Genomic DNA, 18,007 nt, shown 5'->3' with positions numbered 1-18,007 from the left:
CTATGGAACTTGGGTGTGGGTCTTTTGTCGAAATGGAATGGCCTTATCTTTTTATTTTTTCTTTTTCGTTAATGGGTTAAGGGCGGGGGTTCCGTTATAAATTAAATATAGTATACCCAACCCGAAGTTAAATCCCAAAGATTTGTTCTTCAAGCAAGAAGTTGAGATCAGTGTCGTAGCTTAGCCCAGAAACGACCACTAGTGCATTTTGGTTGATGTGATGAATAAGCTTGGCTCTTTAAGAAATGTACTGAAACCACTTGTCAACATTCTGGTTTGGTGCTTGTAGTTCGTTTCTCAAGCTCATTGCTACCACTTTTTGCATATTTATTATCAGGGAATCGTTCAAAACGTAATCTTTAATAATACGTCATTGAATAAAGTTCTTTGATCCAACTTCATGTCGGCTTCAATTATATTCTACCGCTGGAAAAGTTTTTATTACGAGTGCATGCTTGTGACCTCGTGGACAACAAAGAAAAAAGAAATAAAAAAAAGCATACTTGAGATATATGTTTTAGACCTTGCCAATTCCTTGTAGCCACTCTTGAGGATCAAAATAACGATCTCCAAAGAAACCGTTGTCGTCGTTACAACACCAGCGTGGTTGGCTTATGTGGTTATCTGAAACCAACATGACTCCATGTGTTGCAAGTGAATCAACCACAACTCCATACGTTTCAACCAGAGTCATGTACAAGATAGAAGGATTATTGTGTGTTATGCCTGCCATGACATTTATCATATCAAAATTTTCGAGAGATTCTTGAACGGTCAAATTGGCATGGTGTGTCAACATGTGGATTGAGTATGTCAAGCTCACACAATTGACTTAGACTTCCCATGGTACAACATGCTCAGGACTTAGACAATGCTGCTTGAAACGCATGAAGCCTTGAGCGTAGATATCCAGAATATGCTGTTTGGAACGCATGAAGCCTTGGGCATATGTATTTAGGTTGTATTACAGGGCAAGCCCTAAGATGCAGGATTAGACTACATCGCTTGGAACATAAAAAGCCTTGGATGTAGGTTTTCAGACTACGCCGCTTGGAACGCATGAAGCCAGCCCATAGGTTTTCAGACCGTATCAAAGGGCAAGCCCTAAGAACAAAGAACAAAGAAACAAGAACTATAGTACTAAAGCCCTTAAAGGATAACCAAGGTTTTAGAATCTAAGGACCAAGTTCCTCAAGATAGATCATGATAAGAACCTTAAGTCAAGAACAAGAATTAGAGGGCCTAAGTACTCCACACAAGAACGAGAACAAAAAAAAAAAAAAGTGTGGTACCTTAACATATCAAGGACACGATTAATAGCATACAAGTAGGCTAGTTACTGAATATTTGTACTCATTCCTTATTCTCCATTTTTTTCAGGTAACAAGGAGTTGGTCGAGCCGGGAACAAACTCTAGAGTAGGTGCTATAGACAAACCTCACCCGTCGTCCTCGACCCTTTTATTTTAAAATATTGTGTCCGTTCCTTATTTTATGTTTTAACTAGTATGTTGTGTTTTAAATACTTATATAAAAACTTTATTTTTATATAATGTAAATATAATGTTTGTTATTTTTAAATTTGGTTTATTTTATTTCGCAAAAATTTTACCTGTCTTTTTGTAGTCATCGAGTCAACCCGATTCTTACAAACTGTGTCACGATTGGACAAAGATGGAATTGAAATAATATAATTGTCAACAACAATTTTGCTTATATCTTGCTTTTCATGTTATTATTTTTATAAATGTGAATTTTAATCAAAAATTTGTAGAAGAATATTTTTTTAATCCTATTGTCTTTTTAAACTTTAAATTAGACAAAAAAAAAAAAAAATACAATTACACTATTTATTTAATAATATTTTAACTTATGTTGTTCATATTCTATATTTGCAATTACACTATTTATTAAATAATAAAATAAATTTATCAATGTAGGAAATGATAATAAAGAAAACTAAAATATGTTATAATATTGGAAATTAAAGTAAAAATACATTGGAGACTGACGATGGGCTATGACCTGTCACCTCCCGGTTGGGTGGAAATGACAAAACTACATACACGGGTTCGAGCCCATTAGAGACCCAGTTCTGTTTCTTCGTTCCCCTCTAACTACACCTCCAGAGGAAGAAGATACAGAGATGGAGTAGAGTAAACCGAACCAGATCCTTCGCTAATTCAGCAGGCTCCATTCGAATCATTCCTCCATTGAAGATCTAACTTCCTCGCTCTGTTATTCTTCCTCATCCAATTTGATTCACAACTTTTCTCAGCTGGGGTTTCAATTCTTGAATTCAAGTTCTACTCCGTCTTTGGTCTTATGACGCGAAAGCTGTGAAGCTGAACTCTCGGTTGAAAATGGAGTGGAACACGATTCACCATCTGGATCTACGGCATGTAGGGCGAGGTCTGAAACCATTACAACCTCATGCTGCTGCATTTCATCCCCATCAAGCACTCGTTGCCGTCGCCATCGGTACCTACATCGTTGGTCAGTAGTTGTTTCGGCTTCATTTCCTTTGTGATCTATTTCATTACTGTATATCTTTTACACTTCTGCTTCTCTCTGCCAATTTGAGCGGTTTAGTTCTGATTTTACGACAATTAGGTAAACATTCTAATGACAAGGTCACTCTGTAAACGTTATAGGCTACTAACTTATGAAAAGTGGTGATTATTCTCTTTCTAATGTGGAAATATTTGATGGTGAAAGTTAAGAGTAGAAGGAGAGAACTGTGTACTTTTTCTCGTGGACTATTTTTCTGGGATTGGGAACATACTGTGATCTTTAAGTCCTGATACCATGCTCGTAGCCATGTTAGGGATTTGAGTGATCCGACCACTACTAGGGTTTATGTGATTTTAGACTTGTAGTTGGTACTTAGACTTTCCGAGCTGGAATTGGCAGAAAAATCTTTTTTACCTACGGACCAGGCTTCTGCTCGATCTCTTTTTTGTGTCTGCCTCACTCGAGGGAAAATTAATTTTTGACACGGTTACTGAATAATGGGAAAACATCATTATTGGTGGCTGTAATGTTATAAACTTAGCATCTGGCAACCTCATTAATCAGTTTTTGAGATGTATGCTTATCAATACCTATTTCTTTTGGCTATGCCCGCTGTTACATTTTTTAATGATGTTTTTCCACGTTACTTTTTTGTCCACAGAATGTGATGCATTAACTGGTTGCAAGATCTCTTCCATTGACATTGGTGCTCGAGTTGTTCGCATGTCTTATAGCCCCAAAAGTGGGCATGCTGTGATTGCAATGCTTCAGGTGATCCACTGTATATGGGATTTTTCAACATTCTTGAGTATTTTTAGTATTTATCTTTTTTCTCTATTATTGTTTTTTTTTACAAGGAATCAAATTTTATTAAGCAAAATGAAAGAATAAAAGCAGCGGGATTTTTAGAGAGGTGAAGGTATTGTTTGCGGAGGTTTGAGAAGTTATTAGGTTTAATGCCTCACTATGGTTGTTGGTTGAGCAGCATTTTATTTTTTTAAAAAAATATGAGCTAGGTTTTATTATGTTGGATTGAAGTCCTTTTTGTTAGTTAGGTTACAGACTCCCTTTTTATTGGAGTTGTGGATGAAAGGAGGCTTAGCTTTTCTTTTGGGGGAATTTTGTTGGAATGTAATAGGGAAAGTTGCAAGGGTAGATAGAATCATGGATGATCAGATGGTTGGAGTTTGCTCCTTAGAACGTCATTCCAGGTTACTAGATTTCCAAAGTTTTATAACAACTCTCCGTCAATCTCTCAATTATCTGGGCAATGGAGTTTTATTTTTTATTTTTTATTTTATTATTATTATTTTTTTGCAGTTATTTAGGTTTTATGTGGTGTGTGGTTGGGATGGTTAGTATGTAATCCTGATTCAGTAGGTATTGTGACTGGTGGAACAGGATCTAGTAGAAATACTGTAAAGAAGTAAAAATGCTAGCTATGTGGGAATTTTTTTACCCTAGTTCATGTATATTTTACCTTCCCTTTTGTAGGATTGCACAATTAGATCCTGTGACTTTGACTCAGAGCAAACTTGTGTCTTGCATTCCCCTGAAAAGAAGATGGAACAGATTTCATCTGATACAGAAGTGCATCTTGCACTGACACCACTACAGCCTGTTGTGTTCTTTGGGTTCCACAAAAGGATGAGTGTGACAGGTCAGCTACCATCATTTAATGAATTTCCATCTTCTTTGTGATTGTGCATTTTTTGCTGTCTAAGACACATAATTGCCTGTGTAACTGTTGAATATTCGTTGCTACATGACAGTTGTTGGTACAGTCGAAGGGGGTAGGACACCAACAAAAATTAAGACAGATTTGAAGAAACCTATTGTCAATCTTGCATGCCATCCTCGCCTACCTCTATTGGTAATAGTTTTTTATCCTTCGCTAACTTTCAAACATCTTCTTCTTTTCTGTTTATTAATACTAAGGGTCTGTCCTTCCTTCTCATGCAGTATGTGGCTTATGCTGATGGTTTGATTCGGGCATATAACATTCATACTTATGCTGTTCATTATACTCTGCAACGTGAGATGAGAATAGATTCTTTCTTTTTTCTTTGTTAAGATGCTTCATATTGCACATATGAAAGTAATAAGTTTTTTTTATTCAGTTGACAACACTATAAAACTCATTGGTGCTGGAGCATTTGCCTTTCATCCAACTCTGGAGTGGATTTTTGTTGGTGATCGAAGGGGTACACTTTTGGCATGGGATGTTTCAACTGAGAGACCTAGTATGATTGGAATGTGAGTCATTATGGTTACATATTCTGTTGCGTGTTTTACATGCCATCAAATTCATTCTTTAACCTTTTTCCATCGTCTGGTTGCATAAAAAAGAAGTAGCTTATTTCTCCCTTGTCATTATTGCTAGCTACTTATTTATATAATTAAATTGATGCTCAAGAAGTTCCAACTCTAAGTGGTCACAGCATCACTTTTATCTGGAGATTGTTCTGGTCAATTAACACTGATCTTTAAGGTTCCAATTCTCTGAAGAACTAAACTGCATCATTGTTGGATCTAATTCAGCTGCGGAATGTTTCTACCATTAAGCATAACTCTGGGGGTATTAGCGAGACTGCTCATCTCTGCTTCTTGTAACCTTAAGAACTTTTTGATTAGTTATATATTCTACTTGATGTTTTGAGGAGAAGATAGGTACAAAACATGTTGTTAAGATACAAACTCCCAAGTAGTATGTATATGTGTAGTCTTGGATTATGTATCAATGCAATTCTACTCAATATTTTGAGGAGAAGCTACTTTTAGTCTTCCAGGTTGCATAAATGAAGTTATTACTTTACCTTAAGAACTTTTTGATTAGTTATCTATCCTACTTGATGTTTTGATGAGAAGATAGGTACAAAACATGTTGTTAAGATACAATCTCCCAAGTAGTGTATATGTGTAGTCTTGGATTATATGTCAATGCAATTCTACTCAATATTTTGAGGAGAAGTTACTTTTAGTCTTCCAGGTTGCATAAATGAAGTTATTACTTTACCTAGCTTTCTATGTAGAGTCTCAACTAGCCTCAGACTACAGTCTTTTGAACGTTCTTATCTTTGCTTGAAATGCTGGACCCATTGGGATTTTTTTTAGTATCATGAACAGTAGATCTCATTATTGCATTAATCACTTTAAATAGCTCACCCCCTTTTAAAAGTTGAAAAATATCATAAAAGTCTTCTTTTCCATTGGAATTTCAGTACGCAAGCAGGTTCCCAGCCAATAACATCAGTTGCTTGGCTACCAATGTTGCGGTTACTTGTTACTCTCTCCAGTGATGGAAACCTTCAAGTTTGGAAAACACGAGTCATTTTGAATCCAAATAGACCGCCCACGCAAGCAAATTTTTTTGAACCTGCAGGTGGGATGTTATTTAAATAACTTTACTGCAAATCTATTATTAGGATATAAGTTGTTGGTGTTGAACATTGGGTTCTTTATTGGTGTTGTATTTCCTCTTGAAAGTCATTTACCACCATGAGTTAGTCTTTTAATGTAATCTTGATTTTTCATGTTGAAAAGAAGTTGGCCTCTGTTCTTTTTTACCTTTTCCTTTTATTATTCCGCAGAAGAAATGACTAAACGTTTGAAGCTTTTTCGTTTGAATATTATCATTTCTTCCATTTGTTGTTTCTTTACATAATTTCTTCCCTTGGGGAAATGGCTTATGGTTTGTTCATTTTGCCTTTAGGCAGCAATATTGATTGTTTTGAATGCGACAATCATTTATTGGTTCATTATCTTCTTCTTCTGCTTCTTTCATTGTGCTTTTTGTCCTAAGGTGTCTGTGATCTGTCATTATTTAAATTAGAAACCAACTTTTGACTGATTGATGAAAATAAAAAAAATTGGTCAAGGATACAAACTCTTATTGGGAGAGAAGAAAGCAGAAAATGAGCCTAACAAGTCTTATAAAAGTAATGTCTTATCAAAAAAGAAAAATGAGACTAACAAGGGAATATGAATGCAACCCAATCAAGACGATGATTATTTCATTTATGTTTTTGTTTACTAATTGTTTTTATTCTCTTATATTTCTTTATGCTTTGCAGTGATTGAATCAATCGATATACCACGAATCCTTTCTCAGCAGGGTGGAGACACAGTTTATCCTCTACCTAGGATCAAAGCACTAGAAGTTCACCCTAAACTCAATTTAGCAGCATTGCTGTTTGCAGTTAAGTGAGCCTGTGCTATATCATCTAATTTGTTCGTTAATTTTCAGAAAGATTCACATGTTTGGTTGACAGAACATGTCAGGTGCTGACACTGTGAAAAACAGGGCTGCATACACAAGGGAAGGGCGAAAACAACTATTTGCAGTTCTGCAAAGTGCAAGAGGATCTTCTGGTAATCGCTATATTATTGGGCAGTCTTTTCATATTTATGCATCTATCATCTAGAAGAAAAAATGTATAAATCAAGCTTACACACTACTTAGTGATGGAAATAAGTTATAATTTATGCATTACATAAGAATATGATATCTGGATGGGCAAGAGGAGGAGGGGTTTTGAAGTCAGGCATCGAGGGAGGAGCATGTTTAATTGAAAGTGAGTTTTGAGGTGCCAGTTTCAAAGTAGTTGGAGATAGAAAGCTAAGGTGAATTGGGCTAAGGAAGGGATTGCAATGCAACCTTTTTTCATGCAATAGTTAGAGGAGACGAGGTAAAAATTTCATCATTTCGTTGGAAAATGAAAATGGAGAGACCCTATATGGGGACAAAGAGATTGAGGAAGCCTTCTCCTTTTTCTCAGTGATTCATCCTAAGCTTTTTCTTGAAGGTCTTACCTGGTGTCCATTTCAGAAAGTCATGGGGAGATGGGGTACTTTATTTCCTTAGATGGGATAAGAATATTTACCATGGCCTTATTGCAGGATAGTTGGGATTTTATTAAGGACGATCTTTGCGAGGTCTTAAGAGAGTTTTACAAGAGAGATATCCTGGAAAAATCCCTTGTTGGGACGTTTTTCTGTCTTATACCCAAGAAGGCTAAGCGTGAGTTGGGTGAAGGACTTTAGACCGATCAGTGTCTACGTATATGTTTGGTGCTATCAGTTTCTACATATAAGTTTGGTGCTGTTAGAATAAGAGAAGTTCTCCCTAAGACGATCCACAAGTTTCAAGGGGCTTTTATAACTTAATGGAGTGATAAGCTTGCATTTTTTAATTGATGTAAAATTCCTTTTAATCATGCCCACACAATTTGACGAGGCCACATGCCCACACAAACCTAACTTAATGGAGTCATAAAAGCTTTATTCTTTCTTTGCAAGTGTGGCATCTTCTCATATGTTATGTCCAATCTGTTGTGCTAAATGGACTAACAGTAGAATTGCTTACAGCATCTGTTTTGAAAGAAAAGCTTTCATCCTTGGGTGCATCTGGAATATTGGCCGACCATCAACTCCAAGCGCAGCTGCAAGAACATACTCTGAAAGGGTGAGCTTCTGCAATTTGTACTTGTTGATAGATGAATACTTCCAATTGCAAGAAAAAATGGGAAAAGGCTATGATACTCTTTGCCTTTTCATTTTTGGGGTCTTTGATCTTAATCTTTGATGAAGCTGAAAGTAAACTGTTGAATTTGATTTTGAGAAATTTGTTAGGTTTAGAATTAAAAAACATGGTTCTTATTAATGAAAAAGGAAAGTAGTGATGCAGCGTTAGGCTTCGTTTGGTTAAATGCTGGTATGACTCATTTCCTCAGTGGTTACTTTCAAAATAATAATACCCACTCTCTCATTTTCCTTTTCTTAAAAAAAAATAAATAAAGAAATTAGGGTGATGCTATATCGTTACTGTAAAAGAAGTCTCAAATAGTTGTCGAGTTCTTCATTCACTAATGTTTGCATGTCTTTTTTAGACTGTATACCAACTTTATCGATGAAAAGTAAGAAAAATGTTCAGGGTTGGTGGAAAAAGTAAAACAAACAACCGAGTCAAGTAAAAGTCTTCAAATATTACAAGAACAAAAAATAAAAAAGAGAGACATTGAAGAACAAAACACCTAAGAAGATCTTGACACGCCAATGAGCCAAAGCGACAAAAACCACTGCCAATCAAACTGCAAAAGCTTCATCAATCTACTGCCAAGAAGAAAAGAACATCCAGATGTTTGTTGAACCTGGAAATACAATGATTCATAAACTGCTTCAGTTTTTGAAGCTTTTTGATGGCTAATCCAATGAAATGTCGCAAGTCACAATTTGAGGATAAATCTAGAATACAATGATTCTACCCCATCAAATTAATTCATGGAATCCTCTTTTTCAGATGCTTTGATGAAAGAAATAATTTTATGGCTATCAGTTAAGAGACACTTTGAAGGAAATGAAAGGTCATTACCATTTTTAAAATCTTCACTAATTTTTTCTTCATACGATGTCTCGGATAGCCTTTTGGCTTCCAATTCTTGATTCAATTAACCAATCTCCTCCTCATCTATAGTCCCTTTTGGGACAACCGAAAAAAGCTCAAACGATACATTGTAGAGTAGCATGGCCCCTATGCAAAGATGACACCCAAATCAAGAAATGGTCTAAATCTCCTCATCTTTACTATTAACATTGATATTAGAGTTGTCATCAGATTGTTTCATCTTCCAAGGTTGCAGCTATTTACTTCTTTTCTTGTTGACTAAATCATTCTAAACGACAAACCATTGGATAGAGATTTTTAATGTTATTCTACTTATAATACTGTCTTAGTGGTGTGACTGCGGTAGTAAATTCTTTTGTAATTATCCCTCTTTATGATCCTTAGAGATTGGAAGTTTTTTTTATAACTAGATCTTGTTAGGAGGGAGATCTCTCTTCCCCCCGACCCCTTGGCTGTTCTTGCTGTTCTAGTGATGTAATTTGCAGGTATCTTATCAAAAGGAAAATAAAATAAAATAAATAAAACTTCAGATAGGGGGAAATGAAAAATACTAATGTTTGCATGTGTTAAAGTTAACACTAGTAATAATGCATTACTCTATAACTCAAAGATACTGAGGTACAACCTATAAAATAGATTTTGTTCAAGTAAGGTCGGTTAGTGGTAATACTAATGACTTTCTTGGCTTTATCCAAATGTTTTTTTTCCCAATCAAAAGTTATTTTAAACTGAGGATTCTTGAATAACTTCTGATTATTTTGTTCACTATTTTTGGCAGCCATAGTTCGCTTACTATATCAGACATTGCTCGGAAGGCTTTCCTTTACAGTGTAGGCTACCTTTCTATTTATGATTTTTACATTTTGTAGAGATCTATTTTCCATTTGCAACTTTAAGTTCTGAGTTATATGTAAAAGTTCGTTCTAACAAGTGTAAGGGTCTCTGATGACTTCCAGTCTTTGATCCAAAATCCTGGAATTTTGTCTGTCCTTTTCATAATATATACATGTAATTCAATTGAACTCCCCTATCTGTTGTTTCCTTTCTTTAAAGAACTCTTATGCCTTTTTTGTTCTCTTTTATAGCATTTTATGGAAGGCCATTCAAAAACTGCTCCTATATCTCGGTTACCTATCATCTCAATTTTAGACTCTAAACATCATTTGAAGGATGTTCCAGTTTGTCAGGTATCTTTTCCAGTGCAATGCTTGTATTGTAAGGAACATTTATATTGTGTTTTCTTGGATACCTGACATTACGGTATAAAATGACAGCCCTTTCATTTGGAGTTGAGTTTCTTCAGTAAAGAGAACCGAGTTCTTCACTATCCTGTTAGGGCTTTTTATGTAGATGGTCAAAACCTCATGGCATATAATCTATGCTCCGGATCAGATAGCATCTATAAGAAACTTTACACATCGGTAATATGCTGACTAATGTATTCTCAATCATTATGATATAGTGTTCATTTTATCCAAATAAAAAAGTTGCTTACTTGAGGCTTTTAAAGTAGAGAAATATTTTATCTTACAGATTCCAGGGAATGTTGAATTCCATCCGAAGTTCATTGCTCATAGTCCAAAGCAGCGTCTGTTTCTTGTAACTTATGAGTTCAGTGGGGCCACAAATGAAGTTGTTCTTTATTGGGAAAACTCTGATTCTTCAACAGCTAACAGTAAATGTACCACAGTCAAAGGTTCGTCTTTTTATGTTCAATTTGTTGCAGTGCATCATGGTAAAATTATGAGAAATACAGGTATGATCGACTACACAATTGAATACTATATGTTTGTGTCAATAGGTCGAGATGCTGCTTTTATTGGTCCCAATGAGAATCAATTTGCTATTCTTGATGATGATAAGAATGGACTTGCTTTATATATACTATCGGGAAAGACTTCTCAAGAAAATGACAATGAAAAAGTTCTTGAAGGCAACTACGCGACAGATACTAATAACACCTCTATCAATAAACCTATCCCGTTTATGTTCGAGACTGAAGTGGATCGTATCTTCTCTACTCCAATAGGTAAATGAGTAGATATTATCTATTCAAGCCTTATTTTATCTATTACATTAGTGCCGTTAATGCATTGTGCTGATACTAATTCACTGCATTTATAGAATCAACATTAATGCTTGCATCTCATGGGGACCAGATTCTCTTGGCAAAACTGGTCCAGGGACATCGGAATTCAACAGTTGATGGTAACTATATACCAACAAAGTTTGAAGGGAGAAAGTCAATTAAGCTGAGAGTAAATGAGATTGTACTTCAGGTAATCAGAACTGCTCAAGAGCAGTAAGAGCATGCTGGTATGTGAGGAATCATCAAAGCATTTTTCTTGGTGCTTTTTGTACTAGTATGAAAGGGGAAGCAAAGGAGAGTACACACAAACACTTGACCTCTCATTTAAGTTGGATATGGGAATGATTAAGAAAATGGGTTTTCCTAAAAAAAGAAAAAATATGACATTAGCACAAGGCACGTAAAAGACTGGGACAATAGCATTTGAATCCATTTTATATATGAGAACCAAGAAAAATGTTCCAATAATTTGAAACCAATTTCATATGCTGAGGACAAACATTCTAAACAGTAAAAGAGCAACAAGATAGTATGTGCTATCCAGGTTGATGTAAATGAAATTACAAAGTTGATGGTAATGGAGTTATTTAAAAACTCTTGACTGGTGCTTACAGTAGTTAGAGTAGTTACAAAGATATTAAACTGGTCAGAGACACCAAGTAGAAGCAAGAAAAGAAATTTATCCCAGGGGTTATCTTAAAAAAATTCATTGCCATTGAAAATTCTTATCCATTAAAACTTGCCAAAATGTGCACTGCATACATTTACCCTTGAAACTTTATTTTTTTCATTTGAAGAATTGATGGTTGATTGGAAAATTTGGGAGGGGAAAGATTTAAATGAAAAAGGTTGAATATGCATTCTGATTCCTGGAAGTGAAAGAGTTGAATAAGAAGTGAATGGCTGAATCCTCAATGCTTTTATAGAGTAGCAGGAGTTGTGGCTTTGATAGGAACTGTGAATTTTTCTCTGGAATTTATTGTTGGTGCCTAAGCCTCGTGTGTCACGATAAAGAGACTGAGTTTACATTTTTAGTATGATATTTGATTTTGGGTTCCTGATGTGGTTCATTAAATCTCACGTGAACAGTTTCGGTTTCCTTGAAGTTCAACTTTTATGGATTTTTACAGAAGGCTTAGACTTCAAGGAAATAACTTCAAGTTGAAATAACTCAAATAACAAATAAATCAATGAGTTAAATTAACAAATAAATCACGGTACCTTGTGATGCATATAATCTTCTTCTGAGCAATCAACTTTTAAAGACGAAGCAATTTGGTCCGTTGAAAAATCAAGGGCCTTCATTTCTAAGTCAGCCTTCTTGTAGCCCACAGAAACAGCCCCCTCCCGTTAGTTTTTGTAATAGATGCTATCTGAAAGAATGGTGCAAAGGTGAAAATCTTCCTTGGGTCTTTGGCCCATAGAAGTCTAAACACTCATGACTTGCTCCAAATAAAATGTGCTCACTGGGTGGTCCCTCCTCCTGTTTGCTTTATGTGCCGTCAAAATACTGAATCTATATATGACCATCTGTTCATCCATTGTTCTTTTAGTTTCGTAGTATGGCAATGGGTTTTAGGGGGTATTTAATTTTTCCCTTTGCTTACCTAACATAATCGAGGAATGGCTGATAGAGGCTCTGTTGGGTTGGAATATGAGAAAGACATCTTTGGACTCTTTTTGTAGTAATACTCAGAACGGTGGTGTTTGAGGAACTGCAATTCTTTTGTAATTATAGCTTGTCCATGGTTCAATCCAATTGGAGAGCTCTTCTTTAGTGTTTTGTGGGAAAGCTTCTCTCTTCCCCCTTGCCCCTAGGATTTTCTTTGGCTTTGTGCATAATATACATCAAGTTCTTGTTTCTCACCCCCTCCCCCCATCCCAATGAAAAGCAATCAACTTTTAAAGACTTTCTTCTTCTGATGACCGATCATTTCCAGCATGGTCATGGAGGAAACTATCATTTTGCTTTTTTTTTTTTTTTTTTTGCAGGTTCACTGGCAAGAAACACTTAGAGGGCTTGTTGCTGGAATACTAACCACCCAGAGAGTGCTTATGATTTCAGCTGATCTTGATATATTGGCAAGCAGCTATGCAAAATTTGATAAGGGAATTCCTTCAATATCCTTGACATTAGTTGATAAAGCTGTTCTTTGTTCATCTCTCGCTCTATTTTTTTTTTTTTTTTTTTTTTTTTTAAAAAAAAAAAAAAAAAAACAAGAAACAACATTTTTCATGAAAGAAATGAAACGAGACTAAGTGCTCATTTGTTTTTACCTATTGTGATGCAACAGAAAGTCATACATCTAGCTGAGTGTTTTTTTTGGGAATAATCAAACTGTTTTTGGCAAGCAATAGAACTTGAAACCAAGTTAAGAGTTAGGGGGAAAATAAAGTAGGACCATTCGTATTTACCTAAATTCTGTAACTTCTCGGAAATTTGTACCATTATAAATAATATTAATGAATATTGCAATATATTCTCAAAACATGAGTTAAGCCTTTTATAACACTTGGATCTTAGTCCATGAATTGTGAACCTTTCTGGTCAAAAGAACATGGTTGAACACTTAACTAATGTGCACTATCGGTCCCTGCTGTGGATTGGACCTGCGCTTGTCTTTTCTACAGCAACAGCGATTAGTGTGCTTGGCTGGGATGGCAAAGTGAGGACCATTCTTTCGATCAGTATGCCTTATGCAGGTGCGTTTCACAATGTAGGTGTTGATTTTCTTTATTCTGACTGCATATTATTCTGCGCCTTACTATACTTTTTAATTTTTTTGTCAATTATGTAATAGTCAGAAATATAGTACTTTCCTTGTATAAGTCTGACCAGCAAAGGTGTGACTTCTGTGCAGTTCTTGCTGGTGCTTTGAATGATCGGTTATTGCTTGCAAATCCAACAGACATAAACCCCAGACAGAAGAAGGGAGTGGAGATAAGGAGTTGTCTTGTTGGACTTCTTGAACCTCTTTTAATTGGTTTTGCTACAATGCAACAACGATTTGAGCAGAAGCTTGATCTTTCAGAAATATTATATCAAATTACTTCAAGGTTTTCTTCTTCACATCTGCAGATATTTCTGGTTCTCCAGAATATGCAGTCTTCTTGATTTTAGAGCCTAAATAAGATCTTATATATAATACAATATGTTTTTCTAATGCATTTTATTACCTTATGTGTTGAATTCATCTGAAGTAATGAAATCTTACTTTTCTTGTTTCACCATGAAGATTTGACAGCTTGCGTATCACTCCAAGGTCACTTGATATTTTAGCTGGTGGTCCTCCTGTCTGTGGAGATCTTGCAGTGTCCTTGTCCCAAGCTGGTCCACAGTTTACTCAGGTGAGTGATGGATGATTCTTTATTTTCTATCTTCCATTGTACTTTCCAAACCTATCTTTTTTTAATCGATAACTTTCTTCATCTGTTGCTCACTGAACTCAGGTGTTGCGGGGTATTTATGCTATTAAAGCCCTTCGTTTTTCTACTGCTTTATCCGTTTTAAAGGACGAATTCTTACGTTCTAGAGATTACCCAAGATGCCCTCCAACCTCTCATTTGTTCCATCGATTCCGCCAGTTGGGTTACGCATGTATCAAGTATGCAGATAAGATCATATTTCTGTTTTTGTTTTCTTTGTTGCGGGCAGAAGATGTTGATTCAGTACCTAAAAATTCATTGTTTCTTAGTACTGGGTCTGCATTAGCATTCTTCCTTTTGGATTTTGTTTTCTTTAATCTTATCTTCTTTGCTTATATTTATCCTATTGTTTGAATTCATTTTCTACCGAGAAGGCTTGGTCGCTTTTGGTCATATTCTGCTTTAAATGCTTCTTAAAGAAATCGAATTGTGGTTCCCTCGTTACTCTATTGGAACTTGTGAAAATTCCTTTTTACTGCTGTAGTAACTGAGTTAAGCTTGCAGGTTTGGTCAGTTCGATAGTGCCAAAGAAACTTTTGAAGTTATAGCAGACAATGAAAGCATACTCGATTTGTTTATCTGCCACCTTAATCCCAGTGCATTACGTCGTTTAGCTCAAAAATTGGAAGAGGATGGCACAGATTCTGAACTGAGGCGATATTGTGAACGAATTTTAAGAGTCCGCTCTACAGGATGGACACAAGGAATTTTTGCTAATTTTGCTGCTGAGAGTATGGTTCCCAAAGGTCCAGAATGGGGTGGTGGAAACTGGGAAATCAAAACTCCTACCAATTTGAAGGCTATACCTCAATGGGAACTGGCTGCAGAAGTGTTGCCATATATGAAAACTGACGATGGTTCTATACCTTCAATTGTTGCTGATCATATTGGTGTTCACCTTGGCTCAGTTAAAGGTAGAGGCAATATTGTTGAAGTAGTCAGTGAGGACAGCCTGGTCAAATCTTTTACACCTGCTGGTGGAAGTGTTGATAAGTCCTCTGGGCTCCAAACACCTTTAGCAAAATCCATTTCCAACAAATCCAAAGCATCTTCTGATGGTGAGCCAAAGGATAACTTGATGGGATTGGAAACTCTTATGAAACAATCTTCCAGTTCAACATCTGCAGATGAACAAACTAAAGCAGAAGAAGAATTCAAGAAAACTATGTACGGTACGGCTAATGATGGGAGCAGTAGTGATGAAGAGAATGTTTCAAAAGCTCGAAAGCTACATATTAGAATACGAGATAAACCAGTTACATCTCCAACGGTTGATGTGAAAAAGATTAAAGAAGCTACAATGCAATTTAAACTTGGGGAAGGATTTGGTCCACCCTTTAGCAGAACCAAGTCTTTGACTGGTAACACCCAGGACCTTGTGCAAAATTTATCCCAACCTCCTGCTACAGCTGCTTTAACAGCTCCAATCGTTTCTGCTGCCCCGTCTGATCCTTTTGGTACCAATTCATTGATGCCGCCACCAGTACCAGTGTTGCAGCCTCCATCCCAGGGCACCACGGGTGTAGGAGTTGCGGCCAGACCCATTCCAGAGGACTTTTTCCAAAATACAATTCCTTCTTTTCAGATTGCAGCTTCCCTTCCTCCTCCTGGTACTTACCTTTCACAGTTAGATCCTTCTTCCCGTGGAGTTCAGACCAACAAGGTCTCTTCCAACCATGTTAATGCACCTGGAGTTAATGTTGACCTTCCAGATGGTGGTGTTCCCCCTCAAGTCACCCAGCAACCAGCTGTGCCATTTGAATCAATCGGACTACCTGATGGTGGGGTACCACCACAGACCTTGGGTCAGGCTTCTGCCATACTGCCTTCAGTTCAGCCAGTTCAGCCAGCTCAGCCTTCACTTCCCTCACAGCCTCTTGATCTCAGTGTCCTAGGAGTTCCAAATTCTGTTGATTCTGGAAAGCCTCCTCCACCTCAAGCAACTTCTGTGCGACCTGGACAGGTTCACAAATCTACAATTGTTTATATGCTCCATTATGTTCATCGCCATCCTTCTTCTCTAGCTCTAACAGTTGCGTTTCATCTATTGTCATAGTTTCTTTCTTCTTAATCAATTTCAACCTTAATTTGCTAATGCAGGTTCCCCGTGGCGCTGCAGCTTCAGTATGCTTCAAGACTGGGCTAGCGCATCTAGAACAGAATCATCTTTCAGATGCTTTGTCGTGCTTTGATGAAGCTTTTCTTGCACTTGCCAAAGACCATTCTCGTGAAGCTGATATTAAAGCTCAAGCAACCATATGTGCACAGTACAAGATAGCTGTTACTCTTCTTCAGGTAACTGTTATTTTTATTCTGTATATAAATGATTTCTGAGGTCCTTCAGTACCCTAATTGTTTTCTGGCGATTAAAATTTTGGCTAGCTCCTCCTTTGCCTTATTTCCCTTCCAAGTCTCCAATTCCTTCCGCGTTCAGTAAAGTGTCCCAAATTTGTTTGGGAGCGTCTCTGTTGGAACAATCTCCACCAAAGGCTATCATACAATATTCAATATTCATTTGAGCGAAGAAAATTTTCCATGGAAATAAAAGCAAATGACTATTAATGTTATAGCATCCCAGACCATGATTAATTTCATTTTCTGCAGGAAATCGGACGATTACAAAAAGTCCAAGGTCCAAGTGCACTGAGTGCGAAAGACGAGATGGGCAGGCTATCACGCCATCTGGGTTCTTTGCCTCTTCTGGCAAAGCATCGAATAAATTGCATTCGAACTGCCATAAAACGGAATATGGAGGTTCAGAATTACTCTTATTCTAAACAGATGCTTGAACTTCTCTTCTCCAAAGCTCCTGCAAGTAAGCAAGCTGAATTGAGGAGCCTCATTGACATTTGTGTTCAAAGGGGTTTAATGAATAAGTCCATTGATCCAATGGAAGATCCCTCTATGTTCTGTGCTGCCACGCTCAGCCGACTGTCAACCATTGGGTATGATGTATGCGATCTATGTGGAGCTAAATTCTCAGCTCTAACTTCTCCTGGATGCATTATCTGTGGCATGGGAAGCATAAAAAGATCAGATGCTCTTGCAGAACCTGTACCTTCTCCGTTTGGCTAAAATAAAAATAATTCCAGGTGAACTTTCATGATTCAAAGCGGGTGCAGCAGAATGCATTTGAAAAACTGTTGAGTTGTTGACGTATTGTGTTATATAGTTTGTATGTGTGTTTTTTTGTTTTGAACATCACTGTGTTATTTTGTTACATATAAATTCTTTACATTTTCATTTTTTATTTTTATTTTGATAGTGATGGGTAGAGTTGGCTTTAGCTTTGTACAATTGTACTATTGTGATTAAAGGCTATAGTTGTAATGATTTTTTCATCCTCTTAGTTCTTTACGTTGGATGATGAAAGTCCCACATCGATTAATTTAAGGAATGCTTATAGGTTTATAATCAAGAAATACAATCTCCATTGGAGAAGCCCAAGCCCAAAGCAAAACTATGAGAGCTTATTATTGTAGATAGTCGTGTTTGTCTAACACTTTATACAATTGTACTAATGCGTATCTTATTTGTGGTATAGATAGGGATGAGTGTGTTTTCTTAAAATTTTAT

The 18,007-nt window shown here is 36.5% G+C and overlaps 1 protein-coding gene and 1 non-coding gene across 2 annotated transcripts; both read left to right on the top strand.

Moving 5' to 3' along the window:
• Positions 1-2,083: 2,083 nt before the first annotated feature.
• LOC111499898 lies at positions 2,084-17,780 on the top strand. Its single transcript, XM_023151621.1, has 24 exons — positions 2,084-2,495; positions 3,175-3,284; positions 4,008-4,173; positions 4,286-4,386; positions 4,476-4,548; positions 4,634-4,769; positions 5,735-5,895; positions 6,587-6,711; positions 6,785-6,884; positions 7,881-7,977; positions 9,695-9,746; positions 10,002-10,103; positions 10,191-10,337; positions 10,450-10,612; positions 10,718-10,945; positions 11,041-11,195; positions 12,998-13,126; positions 13,591-13,708; positions 13,867-14,062; positions 14,242-14,353; positions 14,456-14,610; positions 14,936-16,394; positions 16,532-16,726; positions 17,036-17,780. Exons 1-24 carry the CDS (start codon positions 2,363-2,365, stop codon positions 17,504-17,506), a joined length of 4,884 nt encoding a protein of 1,627 aa, XP_023007389.1. The 5' UTR covers positions 2,084-2,362; the 3' UTR covers positions 17,507-17,780.
• LOC111500026 lies at positions 8,985-9,086 on the top strand. The gene has a single exon (XR_002721040.1). It is a non-coding gene; the product is annotated as a U6 spliceosomal RNA (small nuclear RNA).
• Positions 17,781-18,007: the final 227 nt, after the last annotated feature.

Source organism: Cucurbita maxima, unplaced genomic scaffold (genome assembly GCF_002738345.1).
Source record: "Cucurbita maxima cultivar Rimu unplaced genomic scaffold, Cmax_1.0 Cma_Scf00027, whole genome shotgun sequence".
Taxonomy (NCBI): domain Eukaryota; kingdom Viridiplantae; phylum Streptophyta; class Magnoliopsida; order Cucurbitales; family Cucurbitaceae; genus Cucurbita; species Cucurbita maxima.
Note: the sequence above shows the minus strand (reverse complement) of the source record. Positions and strands in the feature narration are given on the sequence as shown.

What these genes read in the sequence shown, in the direction of transcription:
- LOC111499898 (XM_023151621.1), top strand. Translation starts at nt 2,363, where the DNA reads ATGGAGTGGAACACGATTCACCATCTGGATCTACGGCATGTAGGGCGA. An exon ending in AAATTTTTTTGAACCTGCAG is followed by an intron (nt 5,896 to 6,586) that starts GTGGGATGTTAT and finishes TATGCTTTGCAG; the next exon opens with TGATTGAATCAATCGATATA. An exon ending in GGAAGGCTTTCCTTTACAGT is followed by an intron (nt 9,747 to 10,001) that starts GTAGGCTACCTT and finishes TCTCTTTTATAG; the next exon opens with CATTTTATGGAAGGCCATTC.